Source organism: Chenopodium album, chromosome 5 (genome assembly GCF_948465745.1).
Source record: "Chenopodium album chromosome 5, dcCheAlbu1.1, whole genome shotgun sequence".
Classification (NCBI taxonomy): Eukaryota; Viridiplantae; Streptophyta; class Magnoliopsida; order Caryophyllales; family Amaranthaceae; genus Chenopodium; species Chenopodium album.
Window position 1 is genome coordinate 76,866,376 of NC_137838.1, and position 14,917 is coordinate 76,881,292.

Below are 14,917 nucleotides of genomic sequence, written 5' to 3' on the forward strand. Positions count from 1 at the left end.
AACTTTTTATATTATACAATATACATACCTCTCATTCTATAGTGGGTAGATCATCATTTATCAAACATTATCAATGAGTTTTGCTGGACACATTGCAGTATCAACGTGCTAGGTCGACGTACTTACCTGAGCTAAATAAATTACTAAAGAGAGCTGAGGAACAGTGTTTTCAGGTATCTGGTAGTAGTTTATATTCTCTATGTATTATTTATTTTTTTATAATTTTTAAATTTTAAATTGGCTTACACTATCCCTGCTCAAACAATTGCTGAAGAACCTTAATGATTATCTATTGCTTGAATGTGTATTCTGTGATGCAGGGACAGAATGCAAAGCAACTTGAAACAGTTAAACGTGCCAGGGATGTGATTAAACAGATGATCAAGTTTTTACACATTCCAGAAAGTGAATTGTTACACATCTCCAAAGAAATAGTGTATCAGTATTTGAACCAAATTATACAGTACTTCAATTCATTAAGTAAGAAGAGTACTACTTCTTCCAGTAATCAAGCACCACAATCCTCTTATGGACAGATTCTTGTGAACAATGTGCAAATGACGCCATTAGTGAATACCACCCTGATAAGAAAACCCATGTCACAGAGGCCAGAGGATGGGTCTTCACATTCACAACCAGGTGTTCTGAATTCACCTCTTTATGATTCTGCACATGCAACAAAGCAGGTGGATATGAAGACCCTGCAGCTCCAGGGTCCTGAGGACAGTGCAGACAAAAATGTTGTGAGTCTATAATGCTTGAATGCATAATGTTTTATTGTTCTCAATTTTTTGGGTGTGTGTGTGTGTTTTTTTTTTGGTCATGATATCTCCTGTTCTTTTGACACAAGCCACTCACAAGGTAACACATTTAGAAGCATTATTGAAATTTGTGCTGTGGACCTGGGGTGATTACATAAAATATCTCATACGATTCTGTATGGAAATGCTTTAAGTGTGTGTATCTCCCATCCAATTTCATTCACAGAAAATTTAGTGCAATATACTAAATGAGCCATAAGTATACTAAGTTATCGAGTCTACTTTTGTAGATTGATCTTGCTTGTACTATACCTTTTCTCCAATCTTTGTTATGACGTTGATTTTAGATGTGTTAGAAGTGTTTACTCATAAGCTATGCTGAATTCTGATACAAGCTTCCATGCTAATTCCAGTATCTTAATGTGAAAAAAAATCCTCAACAAAATCAGATAACAAGTGTGAACCAGACTACAGAAGTTCTACAAACAAAGAAGCCACAAAAGCTGCCAGAAAAGAAAAGTGATTACATGAATTCAATGTTCCCACCAATGACAAAAGTTACTTCCAGGACTTTTTGTCAGCAATCATCTGGTACCTGCCTTATGTCTGCTAAACCACCCCAAAGTTATTCTGCACAACCTGAGAAGAAAAGAAATGCATCATTTGTTTCGGATCATAGAGAAATGTCACATCCTAAGCCCATAGTCATTACAGCTGATTCACCTTCAACTCCTATTACACCAACTTCTGCACCAAAGGAAATTGTGAAGCCTGCTATGTCTGTTTCTCCTACGAAGTTTCAAGCAAGCAAAGCTCAATGTGAGACTGAGGTACAAGACAAGGATCTTGACTTTGAAGCACCTGGGATATTAGCTTCTCCCTTGCCTTCTGATTCCATTGGTCCAGAAAATAACCAACTTCCACATTGTGCAAAGCGGCCTTTTGTGCGCTTAATTCAAGCAGTATGTCTTTCAATTCTTGTTCTGTTTCATCATGTACCTGTAAGGCACCTTGTGATTAATGCTTTACTTAATCACTTCTTAACAACATTCTGTTTAATAAGATAGGGAAGAGCCAAGTATAATCAGAGATGCTTATCTTCATTGAGTGCTAAATCATTGTTGACTTGCTTGCAAAGCTGCAAGGTTAAGAAAGTGTTCATCTGATGATGTAGTATTAATAAGTGTGCAGGTTTTAGTAGTATCACTATAAAGGTTCCTAGATCGCTAGTAACCCCTGCCTACAATCTGCCTGCCAATGCCTGGAAAGCTAGACATATTGTTTGATTAATTAGCTGTATTTTTACGGTTTGTGTCTGCCCAAAAAAAAAAAAAAAAAAAAAAAAAAAAAAAAAAAAAAACTTTGATCTTGGAATGTGTAGTCAAGTGTAACATCTAAAATTTAAAATTAAGGAGTGATCAAGTAAAAAAAATGTTATACTTATTAGGGGTTTGGATGACTATGTAGAATATGCCTTGTGCAGTGGTATTTAGTGAAAAACCTGGTGGATATATTTTTTTAAAATATTTCTTTCTTTGCCTATCAGGTGAAGCGTATTTCTAAGGAAGCTCTGAGGAGTTCCATGGATGACATTGCCTCAGCCATGAGTGCTGTGAATAACTTGCCCGCATATGCAAATGATGTTGATTCACCAGCAGTATATTGTAGTACTGGCGATGGATACACATCCTGTAAAAAAATGAAACGTGACATAAATTCAGTGAGAGGGGTTGTGTCGGCCTTGGATAATTATGGTTCGTGCAGAAAAAAGTCGAGAAAAGAGGTATAATACACTTTCCTGCAGCATAATTTAGCATGAGCAAATAGTATTGTTTTTAGTCATAGACAAGATGTATGTTCTTTACAGCAAAATCATCTTTGAACTAGAGTTTTGAGGCTTTATAAATGTCTGTATGTTTTATATTTTACTGATTGGAAGAGTGAAATTTTGATATACATTCTTAGAAAGCATGGTAAATTAAATCTGTAAGAACGGCATGCTTATGCTCTTTCATAATATCTCGACTTTGTGCAGGTCAATAACGATTTAATGGATGGAATTAGACAAACCAAACAGAGACTTATTGAGACAGTGCTAAAAGTAGATTGTGATTTTGATTCTAGTCACGATGAGACCATCATCAAATGTACCTATAAACCTGTGTCCTGTAGTGGAAGTTTTAAGAGACATTTTGGATTTATGGAATCAGTATGCTTTTTCATTCTCCGCTCACAGCTGTGCTTTGCTCTTGTATTTAAAACCATACTCATTCGATCATTGTTTTCATATTTAACTTGCAGATGTTGACTCTTTCAATCGAGATTCTTGTTCCTTCGTACTACCCTAATACCGCTCTTAAGATCTTGGACAGGCAACCTGATGGATGCTGGTGAGTGAATATTTCAGTTTCTATTTCTTATCTACTTTTTACAAGTCATGCTTGAAATGTATATACTGACTAATGAGGTTGGGTTTCGAAAAATGAAACTCAAATTTGTCATTTTGTTTCAGTAAAGAGACTAAAGATTTGACGGAGAAGGCAAGAGCTAGATTTGACAGGTGCATTAGAGGCCTTGTGTCGCTAGGACTAGGAGACATGGCTCGAGCTTGGGATGATAGCGCTCGATCTGTTATTTCCGACTTTACCCTTGGTCTTGGAGGAGAATCTTTCAGCTCTAAGTATGGCACCTGGGAGTGTGTTTCAGCAGTTTGATGAAAATCTAAGTGATATATATAGTAGGAAAACAGAAGTGAGGAACTCTCATTCTGAATTTCGGGGAAATACTAGTACATCAGCCTGAGTGGCAAATAATGTCAATCAGGGGGTAGTATTGTCAATTTGCTATTAAAGTTAAGGGTAAACAAGTAAAATTAGCGAGTCGTTAATGTTTGTTGATAAATGTTGACTAACGTCTTCCATAGTCAAAGCGTTAACATCGTTAACATCACTTTCCCAATTTTGAAGAACCCTTATTTTTCTACTGGGAGAAACATCTTCCCCGAGACCAAGAACACCCTGAATTACCATCTTCTACCCCAAGCCATTATATTCTACAAAATGCCAAAATTGGATAATTGTATTGAAAATAAGGTAGCCAATCATGGGTAGTAGCTAAACAAATCAATCTGCTCGAAATTACAAATCATATACTTTTGAATTAAACAAATCAATCTGCTCGAAACACACCACACCCAAAAACAGATCTAACCAGTACATTCAAACCGGAATCAAAAAACCGAATTGAAAAAACCTGGAATCACGGGTAAGCACTTTAATTGAGAAGATCGACGACCTTTCCACTATGTCATACTCCGAACCCACGACTGATCTTCCAACGGATCTGAAAGATAGCAATTTGGATGACAATGGCGATCCAAGATAGAGGGTCGAACTTTTAAAATTAATTCTTTCCTGTTTGAGTTTGATGGTAACGACGTTACTTGCTACGTTAAAGGACCACAGTAACGGCATAAATTCGTCCTTAACGACAAAAACTACAGAAGAATATAAAAATATTATGAAGTACGCTGTGGGGCCCACGAAAAGCGCTGATTTACAAAATTTTGTAAATCAGGCTGATTGCCTGGGTGTGGCTCACGTTTCTACATTGATTTCGAACAGTATCAGTGTGTCAATAATATTGAGTATAGAGAGAATAGAGTAGTGTATGTTGTATTAGCATATGCACAAGTATATATACAACCTAGAAAGAGATTAGGGCTCGTAAACTATCGTCGGCCCAATAGCTATATATACAATATGGCCTAATACCCCCCCTCAAGTTGGAGCATGCAAATCACAAATGCCCAACTTGCCAAGTAAGTACAAGAATTGACCTTTACTCAAAGCCTTTGTGAATATATCCGCTAATTGGTCTGTGGTCTTCACATAAGACGGACTAATTATACCATCCTGAATTGCATCACGAAGATAATAACAATCCATCTCAATATGCTTGGTACGCTCATGGAAAACCGGATTCTGCGCAATATACAAAGCAGATTGATTATCACAAAACAAACTCATTGCGCGGGGATGTGAGACACCCAAACTTAGAAGAAAAGCCTTTAACCATTTCAGCTCATCTGTAATTTTAGACATTGAGCGGAATTCGGCCTCTGAAGAAGACTTGGCCACAGTGTCCTGTTTCTTAGTCTTCCAAGATACAGGGGAAGCACCAAGAAACACCAACCAGCCAGAAATAGATCGACGCGACAAGGGACAACCTGCCCAGTCCGAATCACACCAGCCAGTAATATGCAAATCACAATCTGAACTCAAAAGGATTCCTTGACCCGGACATCCCTTCAAGTATCGCACTGTACGAAGAGCGGCCTCCCAATGGTCCTGTCGCGGTTGTTGCATAAATTGAGATAAAATATGCACCGCATAAGCTAGATCAGGTCTAGTAAAAGACAAATAAATCAAACGACCCACAAGTCGCCGATACATCTCAGGATCAGAAATAAAAGGAGATTCTGATTTAGCCAAAGTATGATTCTGCTCAATGGGTGTACCTGCCGGGCGTGCCCCAAGTAAACCAGACTCTGCAATAATATCAAGAGTATATTTCCGTTGGCATAAGAATATGCCCTCCGGACTTCGGGCAACCTCAACACCAAGAAAATACTTCAAAACACCCAGATCTTTCATGTGAAAACAGTCACTCAAATATGACTTGAAAGAAGAGATCGCAGAAGAATTATTTCCAGAAATTATCAAATCATCAACATACACCAGAATAGTAAGTTGAATAGACCCAGATTGCAGAGTAAAGTGAGAGTAATCAGAGTACGATTGGGCAAAACCGTACCTTTTCAGAGAAGTAGCTAATTTAGAGAACCAACAACGAGGTGCCTGCCGAAGACCATACAAAGACTTGCGAAGACGACACACCAAACCTGGTTGAGAACCATGAAAACCAGGCGGAGGTGTCATATAAACCTCCTCATCAAGGTCACCGTGGAGAAAAGCATTGTGAACGTCCATTTGGTGCAATTCCCAATTTTTCGCAGCAGCAACAACAAGAACAACCCGAACATTGGTCATTTTAGCAACAGGAGCAAATGTCTCATTATAATCAATACCCTCGACCTGATGATTACCAAAAATAACAAGACGAGCTTTCAATCTCTCAATAGAGCCATCAGAATTGAGCTTGACCTTGTAAACCCATCGGCACCCAAGAGCTTTCTTCCCTGGAGGTAATTTCTCCATTACCCATGTATGATTATTTTCTAGAGCAGATATTTCTTTTTGCATTGCCTCTCTCCACCCTGCATCTTTCATAGCCTCCTTGAAATTTCGTGGCTCTACCACAGAATCCACAGCTGCAATAAAAGCACGATGTCGCATAGAAAATTTATCACAATTCACAAAATGTGCTAAAGGATAGGGAGTACCTGAGGAGCATGGAGTAGACGATGAACGGGAGGAGATAGATGGACTAGAAATAGCATGTGCGACATAATCCTTGTGCCACTTCGGAGGATGCCTAGGACGGTCACCACGTCCTAAATCATGAGGAGAAGAATCCGCAGTAGGAGAACCCGGACTGCCCCCCCTGGCAGAATTGTCCGCGGCATGGCTGCGGTGTGCAGTGGCAGCCGCGGGGGGGGGGGGGGGTCCACACTGCCAGCACACCCCGAGGCAGCAGCAAAGCTGTCACTGTCGCTGGCAGCAGCCGTACCAGAGGCAGCAGTCCCCAAAGCAGCTGTAACAGTGGCAGAGAGCTGTTCGGGGCTGCTGTCATTAGTGCTATGCCGATTAGAGGTCTCACCAAGTGCAAGAACATGCTCAAGATCGTCCAAAAAATCAAAGTCGATCCCACCATCAACACTAGACACTCGTTCATTACCAACATTAGAATCATTTGAAGCATCATTAAGGATAAATGGGAATTCATTTTCGTGAAACTTAACATCGCGTGACACAAAAATTTCACCCGTCTCCAAATCATACACCTTCCAACCCTTCTTCCCATGCGGATATCCCAAGAAAACACAACGTCTACTCCTAGGTAAAAATTTGTCACCCTTGGCTTTCTGATTGTGTGCAAAGCATAGACACCCAAACACCCTTAAGACATCAAAGTTAGGTGGTTTACCAAAAAGAAGTTCATATGGGGTTTTATTATCTAACAAACGAGATGGAGTACGGTTAATTAGATAGACCGCCCCAAGAACACACTCTCCCCAAAAAGATATTGGCAAATTACCTTGAAACATCAAGGCCCGACTAACATTTAGGATATGTTGGTGTTTGCGCTCTACCCTCCCATTTTGTTGTGGGGTACCAACACAAGAGGTTTGAAAGAGTATGCCATGTTCATCAAAATAAGGGAGCAAGGGTTTGAATTCTGTACCTTTATCACTCCGCACACATTTCACAGAAACATCAAATTGATTTTTAATCATAGCAAAAAAGGAGCAAAAAGAGGAATAAACTTCAGTTTTGTCATTTAACAAATAAACCCAAACACCTCTCGAAAAATCATCCACAATAGTCAAAAAATAGTGTGCACCACAGGTAGAAGGTGTCTTATACGACCCCCATAAATCACAATGTATCAATTCAAAAATACGACTAGCTCTACTATCACTAATAGGAAAACTATCCCGTGATTGTTTAGCTTGCGGGCAAACAGTACATGCTTTATTCAAAGAATTACTACTAGAACTACCACTAATAGCAGGCACTAACTTGACAATGTTGTCCGACGGATTCCCCATACGACGATGCCACAAATCAAAGGTAGAGACTCCTGTATTGGTCACCGCACATGCTTTAGGAATTTGCCGGAAGTAATAAAGTCCATCTTTCCGTTCACCGGCTCCAATCAGGCTCCCCGAAAGTTGGTCCTGTATAGCACATAAAGAGTCAGTGAATTGGACAAAACATTTAGAATCATCAATCATTTTAGACACCGATATTAAATTGCAATGTAATTTGGGAACAAATAAAACATTCTCAAGTATGATGCCATCTGCTAAACACACTCGGCCCTCCTTAGTAGCCATAGCATGAGCACCATCCGGGAGACCGACGGGACAAGGAGAAATATAATGCACATTCAACAAACAAGAATCATTCCCGGTAACATGATGAGAAGCGCCGGTATCGATTATCCAAGGCAAGAAAATAGGCTCACCAGTCATCTTATCCTGTTGGTGACTATTAACCATATTCAAAAGCATACGAACATGTTCGGGTTGGAGGTCGGATAGAGCAGCAAGAGTGTCTTGGGAGGGCCCGGAAGAAGCCCCAAGAGGGCTGCTAACAGCATGGGCACGAGCAGCAGCAGCCCGTGTCTTAGGGGAATCAGCAGCAGAGGAGACAAGGGCAGAAGCAGGGGCAGCAGCCATAGCAGGGGGCCTGCTGCCAGATGCCGTATGCTGCTGACCAGAAGTGGCGTTCCCCCCTTTTTGGCGTACTTCTCTAGCCACCAATCAGGGAAACCGTGTAGAAGAAAGCAGCCAGAGTTTTCATGACCCGAGCGTTTGCAATGAGAACAATGTAGCTTTGATTTTTCAGTGCGAGGAGGTGGAAAAGAGCGACGACCATCACCTTGAAGAGCAAATACATGAGCCTCGGCCTTCTCCATTGATGCCTTCCCTTGAGCAATCCCGCGAGAACGTTCCTCTTGAAGGAACGCTTGATAGGCACGGTCTAAGGTCGGTGGGGGCTGCTGAGAAAGAAGGTTCGTACGCACAAGGGCATACTTATCATCATCAATACCAATCAAGAATTGGTGTAATTTTTCTTCCTCCCTGTCCAATTCATATTTCACGGCAACATTACACGTACACTTGCCGCATTCACATCCATGAGGGGGTTTGAGACGCAATAAATCATCAAAGTAACCCATCAATGTGGTATAATAATCCTCAACCGACATAGCCTTCGATTGCTTACAAGTAGCAATAGCTGCCCGCAACTGTTGGAGACGAGGGCCACTAGCCTCGCAATACCGCTTTTCCAAATAAACCCACAACTTCCGTGCCTCCTCAAAGTAAGGAATAGAAGCAGCAATTTTGGGATCGATAGTCCGCAGAATCCAAGAAATAAGCATAGAATTAACAGTGTCCCAATCAAGCAACTTAGTGGAATCAGAAGGTTTAGCGATAGTACCGTCAATGAACCCATACTTGCGCCTTGATTTCAATGACAGGGAGATAGCACGAGACCAAGCGAGAAAGTTTTCACCCTTGAGAACGACATTAGTAATCTGATTCCCCGGCTGATCGCCAGCACCGAGGTAATAGGGAGAAGAAGGGTCGAGTTTCGTTTCATCCACCATTGTTGATTAGAAAAAAAAAAAAAAAAATTCAGAGAAAAACAGAGAAGCTTATAGAAGAAATTAGAACAGAGTATTGAAAAGAAATAGAGAAGAATCGGTGAAGAAATTAAGAATTTTAGAATGTAGAAATTAGAATTTTAGGTTTTTAGCGTTGTTTCGGCTCCGATACCATGTCAATAATATTGAGTATAGAGAGAATAGAGTAGTGTATGTTGTATTAGCATATGCACAAGTATATATACAACCTAGAAAGAGATTAGGGCTCGTAAACTATCGTCGGCTCAATAGCTATATATACAATATGGCCTAATACAATGGCTAACTACAATAGGTCTTAGCAGCCGAGTTTGATCAAAAGAACCAATTTTCTGCTGTATGTTATTTAACCTCACATACATGTCTGATGTATGAGTAATATAGATAAGTGTTGGACTCGACCATTCTTTAGTTATTTTTTTTTCTCTTTTATGTTTTTCGAATAAAATGAAGTATTTAGTCTATAGCATGTCCGAGTGGTCAAGTAATTGTATAAGATAGTATCTAATATTGCCCTACTGCCCAAATCACTATCCTTCACTGTAGATGAAGAGCTAAATCCTCACTTTCTTGAATCCTGAACGTGTGCGTAGTTTTAAGTTTTAACCTTATCAAATTCATCCTGTTAATTGTATTTCAAAAATCTCATTTCTTATCGCTACTGTCCCTTGTTAGGTTAAGTAATTTGTATCTATGAGTGAGCTTAGTGAAGTTTACTACGAGTATAATTTACGTGTTTTGGTTTTTACACATTTTGCCCGAGCTTAATGGTCGTTGATGACTTAGCTGTAACCTTAAGCATGTGTATCAGAGTTATCATTCTTGTTCTCCTTTACTTTAGAAAGGTGCAAGAGATATTACCTCCTTCATCTAAGAAACATTACAGAAAAAATTGAAACATTACAGAAATAATTGAAACATTACAAAAAAATAAGAAATAAAAATAAAATAAAAATAAAAATAAAATTTGATAGTTTAACCAATGAACTGCAGTTGTGTGTACTACTATACTGATGTCTAAGCGACTAAGCATAATATGTAGCTAACGCCAGTCATCAATGTCCAAACCAATTCATACTGTAAAGTTAGTCAGGAGAAAATGAACATCATAGCATCGTTTAACTGCCTTTTTGTTTTACTGGAATCAATGCAATTCAATAAGAGTATCACACTTTTTGACTACTGTTGGACTTGCTAACAGGCCGTTGATTAACTATACCTCTGAGCCTGTGACTGCTATATGTTGAGAGCTCATATTATCGACCCTGTATAATTGTTGTGGAATAAGTGTTGGTAGAACTGCCGAGGAGAGAACTACTTTGCTGGTCCTCCGAAGAAATCTCCCATTCTGTGAATGGAGGTTTTTTGGGATGTGGTAGGTGTTCTGCATCAGTTTCAAGCATGGATATAACTGTTGAGATGTTTGGCCTATCTTTAGAAAGTTCTTGGACACACAATAGTCCAATCTGTATGCACTTAAGAATGCTTTTCTCAGAACATGGCTCAAGAATCGCAGGATCAATGAATGTAATCATATTCCCCTCATTCCACAATTTCCATGCCTGAAAACATTAAACCAAGATTAGACAATGACTGCAAAAAAAAAAAAAAAAAAAAAAAAAAAAAAAAAAAAAAAAAAAAAAAAAAAAAGGTTTTAAGATGTCTAAAGTTTGATCACTTACGGATCCCATCAGCGTCAGAGACTGCTCCTCGCGGTGGAAGGTGGAGTTTTTTCTTCCACTGACAATTTCTAATAGTATAACTCCTAAGCTGTAGATATCTGATTTTTCCGAGAAGTGCCCCATTGTGTATTCAGGAGACATGTAACCGCTGCCATAAGAAAAATGTCAGGCAAGCTCTGAGATTTATTGGTCTTCAGTTTCTCAATAAAAAAAATAAATGCTTACTTACTAAGTTCCAACCACTCTTTTGGTGTTTGCTTGATCTTGGTTACCCCCAAATATCCGTGCCATGCCAAAATCAGAAATTTTAGGGTTGAGATCTTCATCCAACAAAATATTACTTGGTTTTAGATCCCTATGAACAATTCTTAATCTTGAATCCCTGTGAAGGTAGAGGAGACCACGACATATGCCCTCCATAATATTGAAGCGTTTCTCCCATGATAGATGTTCTTGATGCAGGGAATCTATTTACAAGAAAAACCAGCCAGGTTCGTTATTTTTAACTCTCTTTTTATTCTTTAGGGGTTGGAAGATAGGATGCAATGTAAACCCTTCAAAGAGAGAAAAAGAGATTAAAGAGAAAATGTAATGATATGTATAAACATTGCAAGAAATGAAGCAACATAACATAATACTTACGAAAGAGAAAACTATCCAAGCTTTTATTAGGCATGTATTCATAAACTAACATTTTCTCCTCTCCTTCTATGCAACATCCTAGAAGTCTGACTAGATTTCTGTGCTGAAGTTTTGAGATCACCTTCACCTCTGTCATGAACTCTTCGAGGCCTTGTCCAGAAGATTTTGAAAGTCTTTTCACTGCTATTTCCTGTCCATTTTCCAATGTTCCCTGGAACATATAGAACATAAAGATATATACAATTCTTTGTTGGTGTCACATAACTCACATTTCAGATTGATCAAACATACCTTGTACACTGGACCAAAGCCACCTTCTCCTAGTTTGTTACTTCCATCAAAATTGTTTGTAGCATTTCTCAGCAAATCGTATGTATAAAGTGGTGGCTCATGTAGTTCAAGTTGCCCGACTTCAAAATTGTATCTGTTTGATTGCTGTCTCTTTCCTAATTTATTTGAGTCAATATGAGAAATTTTGGAATGCTTATAACCAATATTAGTATAGTATTAACAGCATATATATTATTACCTTTCTGCTTCATCCGCTTTCTCAGAAAGTACATGAATATTGCAGCTACTATTGCACTTATGATTGTTACTGATGTAATAATTGCAGTCTTTTTGTGACTTTTACTTCTATCTGAAAGTAAAGCATGCATCAATTATCATCATTTCATGTTTATGTACTATATACTAAGGAGAAATGAGTGTTGTTTTACCTAGCTCTGATGCTGCTAGACGGATGTAAAGATCCACCCCACCAGCAGAAAAACTCTGAGTGTCGATTAAGGCTTCATTCCATATCATGCATCCAATATTCAAATGATATGCATAAGCTAAACACGAACAGTTGGTCACACACTGACTTCTACAACCATCCTGACTAAATGCTGATATTGGCACTGCTTTGTCTGGCACTTTCATTGTCTGTAGCCTTAAAAATTTATCTTCAGTGCCTCCTTGGATGCCACACTGAAGTTTTTCCCGTCTTACACACCCATTGCTTGTATTTCCCCTTTTCCATTCCTGATCAGATTTCGGTTTAAAACCTTGCAAGCATTTGCAAGTCGCAGAGTCGTGAATGCAGGAGCCAAAAACCCCACACGTTCCATACACTTCACACACGGCTGATGGAGCTACCCACCCTGCTACCCAGCTTGCATCATTCCAATATTGTTTTATAATAGTACCATTAGGCTTTACCTGATAGTTGAACAATAGAGACGTATCCTCAGGCTCAAACGAGATGTCATATGTTCCATTCCCATCATTCTCCTCAAGAACAAATCCATCCTTCACAGTAGTATCAATGTTTGGGAGTCCAATTAAATTGTTACCATCAAATGGACCACTTCGCCAGAAGTTAGCACCATCTTTCCACATAAAGATTTGGGCAAGGCCGTTTGGGGTGCCAATACCAACTGAGATACTCCCCACAGAGGGATCCGAGGAGCTTTTCCATGATCGGAAAATGATATTTTTCTTGTTAGAAGTACTTAACATTGTGGGTCTCATACCAGGTAAAAAGGTATCTGTAGGATGATCAAAGCTTTTCCATACTGTTGCTGGTGTATCAGTAGTGTTAGGCTTCTGTAAAACCAGGTTCCCTGAATCCAGAAGCTCTGCAGTAGAATTCTTAATGACTAAACCTGTTACATTAGTTGACCAAATGATCTTTTTCTGACCATCGATCAACTGAAGATTTCCGTCGTCAGAAATCTGCAGTACACCGGATGAATCACTGATGGGGTTGTCGCGATTCGCCACCCAAACAACAGTCGTATCAGGAACTTGGTTAAACCATATACCAACATAACGATTGGCCGAATTTAGAGGGCTGAAAAAACCAAGCTTGAAAGTACCATTTCTTGATACTAAAGTTTGAGAATCCTGTAGAAACTGAGTGGTGGTGATGCTGTGATTGTCAATGGCAGAGCAAAGTTGGCAGCAAAAATAGAGTACACCAAAGAAAAAAAGCCAACTAAGAGGAGCCATTGAAGATGCTTTTGGTGGCTCAGTTTTCTTACCTAATTTATGGATTTGTATGTTTTATATGATCATTCATAAATTTTTATTCCTTTAATTAGTTTCAGTGATTAAGTCTGATGTTGACAATAGGTACATTATTTATTATTATTCGAGTCAATAAGGAGTCTTCAAAAAAAAAAAAAAAAAAAAAAAAATCGAGTCAATAATGAAATTGATGGGCAGCCCTACTTCCTAGATTTCGCCCCAGTTTCTTTCTTTGATGGAAAAGAATAAGGTCCTGTTTATTTCACTTATTTTTGCTGAATTGAAATTATTTTTATTGAAACAAAATTATATTTGCTGAACTGAAATTATTTTTGCTGAACTGAAATTATTTTTTTACTGATTTTCTATTATAATTCTTCTATAATATAACTGAATTTTATTAAACTGAACTTATTTTTACTAATAAATTAAAATTATTTTTACTGAATTGAAATTATTTTAATGAACTGAAACTACTTTTATTAAACTGAAATTATTTTTACTTAATATTATATTTTTAAGGTGAATTGAACCGGGCGTAAATATTGCTCTTAAGGTTTAGGTTATGGTTAGCCTTTCTTGGATATGAAATCAAAACTAAAATGAAAATCTGAATGCATGCAATAAGCCAATAAGTCATTACTACCAAAAAAAAAAAATGTTAGGATAATTTTTGAGCCCTTTCCCTAAATAATGTTGGAAAATTATTTAATTTCCAAATTACAGCTAATCTTTTTTTAATTTCCACCGTACCGTCCACGTCACCGGTTCAGTGGGAATTTTTTTTAAAACGGATTCATTAGAAAACCGCTACTTCAAGTAGCGGTGTGCTACTAAAAACCGCTACTTCAAATAGTGGTGTGCTACTAAAAACCGCTACTTCAAATAGTGGTTTACTTATTAGAAACCGCTATTATTTACTAAGTATTTTTTTAACAAAATCAGTTTCCCCTTTTCCCTTATAAAATAGTTCAACAAAATTATGGTGTTTTGAGGAAAACTGCCACTTCAAGTAGCGGTGTATGAAATTAAAACCGCTACTTCAAGTAGCGGTTTATTCTCTCAACGCAGCTACTTGAAGTAGCGGTTTGTTGCTGGATCGAGAAAAAAAAAACCGGTTTGCTTTCCTAAGCTGATGTGGACGGTACGGTGGGAATTAAAAAAAATCGGCTGTATTTTGGAAATTGCGTGTTTTCCCAACATTATTTAGGAAAGGGCTCATAATTTTTGTTATAGGAAAGAAATTTACGACAATTGACTACCACAAAAACAATCAGTAATCCCATTAACTTGTCAAAAAAAAAATGTTAATAAAAAAAAAAAATTCTATCTTCATTATTTTTTTGTTGCAACAAAGGGTATTATTTGTGAGACATCTTATATTTCTTGTCCAAATTTAAAATTAACGAAGTTAGTAGCAGTCCAATTCTAGAAAGTACAAACATATAAGTACTAAAAAAACCCCCCAAAAACTTGTAAAAA

The 14,917-nt window shown here is 38.2% G+C and overlaps 2 protein-coding genes across 2 annotated transcripts; one reads left to right on the forward strand and one right to left on the reverse strand.

The window, feature by feature from the left end:
* The first annotated feature begins 2,666 nt into the window (after positions 1-2,666).
* Positions 2,667-3,507, forward strand: LOC145633202 (mediator of RNA polymerase II transcription subunit 15a-like). The gene is made up of 4 exons (XM_081685476.1): positions 2,667-2,672; positions 2,797-2,970; positions 3,063-3,151; positions 3,274-3,507. The coding sequence occupies exons 1-4, from the start codon at positions 2,667-2,669 to the stop codon at positions 3,473-3,475; spliced, it is 471 nt and encodes a 156-aa protein (XP_081541602.1). The 3' UTR covers positions 3,476-3,507.
* A 6,536-nt stretch (positions 3,508-10,043) lies between these two features.
* Positions 10,044-13,417, reverse strand: LOC145633203 (G-type lectin S-receptor-like serine/threonine-protein kinase At1g11330). Its single transcript, XM_081685477.1, has 7 exons — positions 12,142-13,417; positions 11,952-12,062; positions 11,714-11,868; positions 11,423-11,633; positions 11,010-11,247; positions 10,781-10,928; positions 10,044-10,660 (listed from the first exon to the last, which is right to left on the reverse strand). Exons 1-7 carry the CDS (start codon positions 13,415-13,417, stop codon positions 10,355-10,357), a joined length of 2,445 nt encoding a protein of 814 aa, XP_081541603.1. The 3' UTR covers positions 10,044-10,354.
* Between the last annotated feature and the right edge of the window lie 1,500 nt (positions 13,418-14,917).

Coding starts and splice junctions, on each gene's coding strand:
- LOC145633202 (XM_081685476.1), top strand. Junction 2,971..3,062: donor ATTTTGGATTTATGGAATCA/GTATGCTTTTTC, acceptor TTTAACTTGCAG/ATGTTGACTCTTTCAATCGA. Junction 3,152..3,273: donor AGGCAACCTGATGGATGCTG/GTGAGTGAATAT, acceptor ATTTTGTTTCAG/TAAAGAGACTAAAGATTTGA.
- LOC145633203 (XM_081685477.1), bottom strand. CDS start 13,417: ATGGCTCCTCTTAGTTGGCTTTTTTTCTTTGGTGTACTCTATTTTTGC. Junction 11,634..11,713: donor GCTTTGGTCCAGTGTACAAG/GTATGTTTGATC, acceptor TATATGTTCCAG/GGAACATTGGAAAATGGACA. Junction 11,248..11,422: donor CTTGGATAGTTTTCTCTTTC/GTAAGTATTATG, acceptor TCTTGTAAATAG/ATTCCCTGCATCAAGAACAT.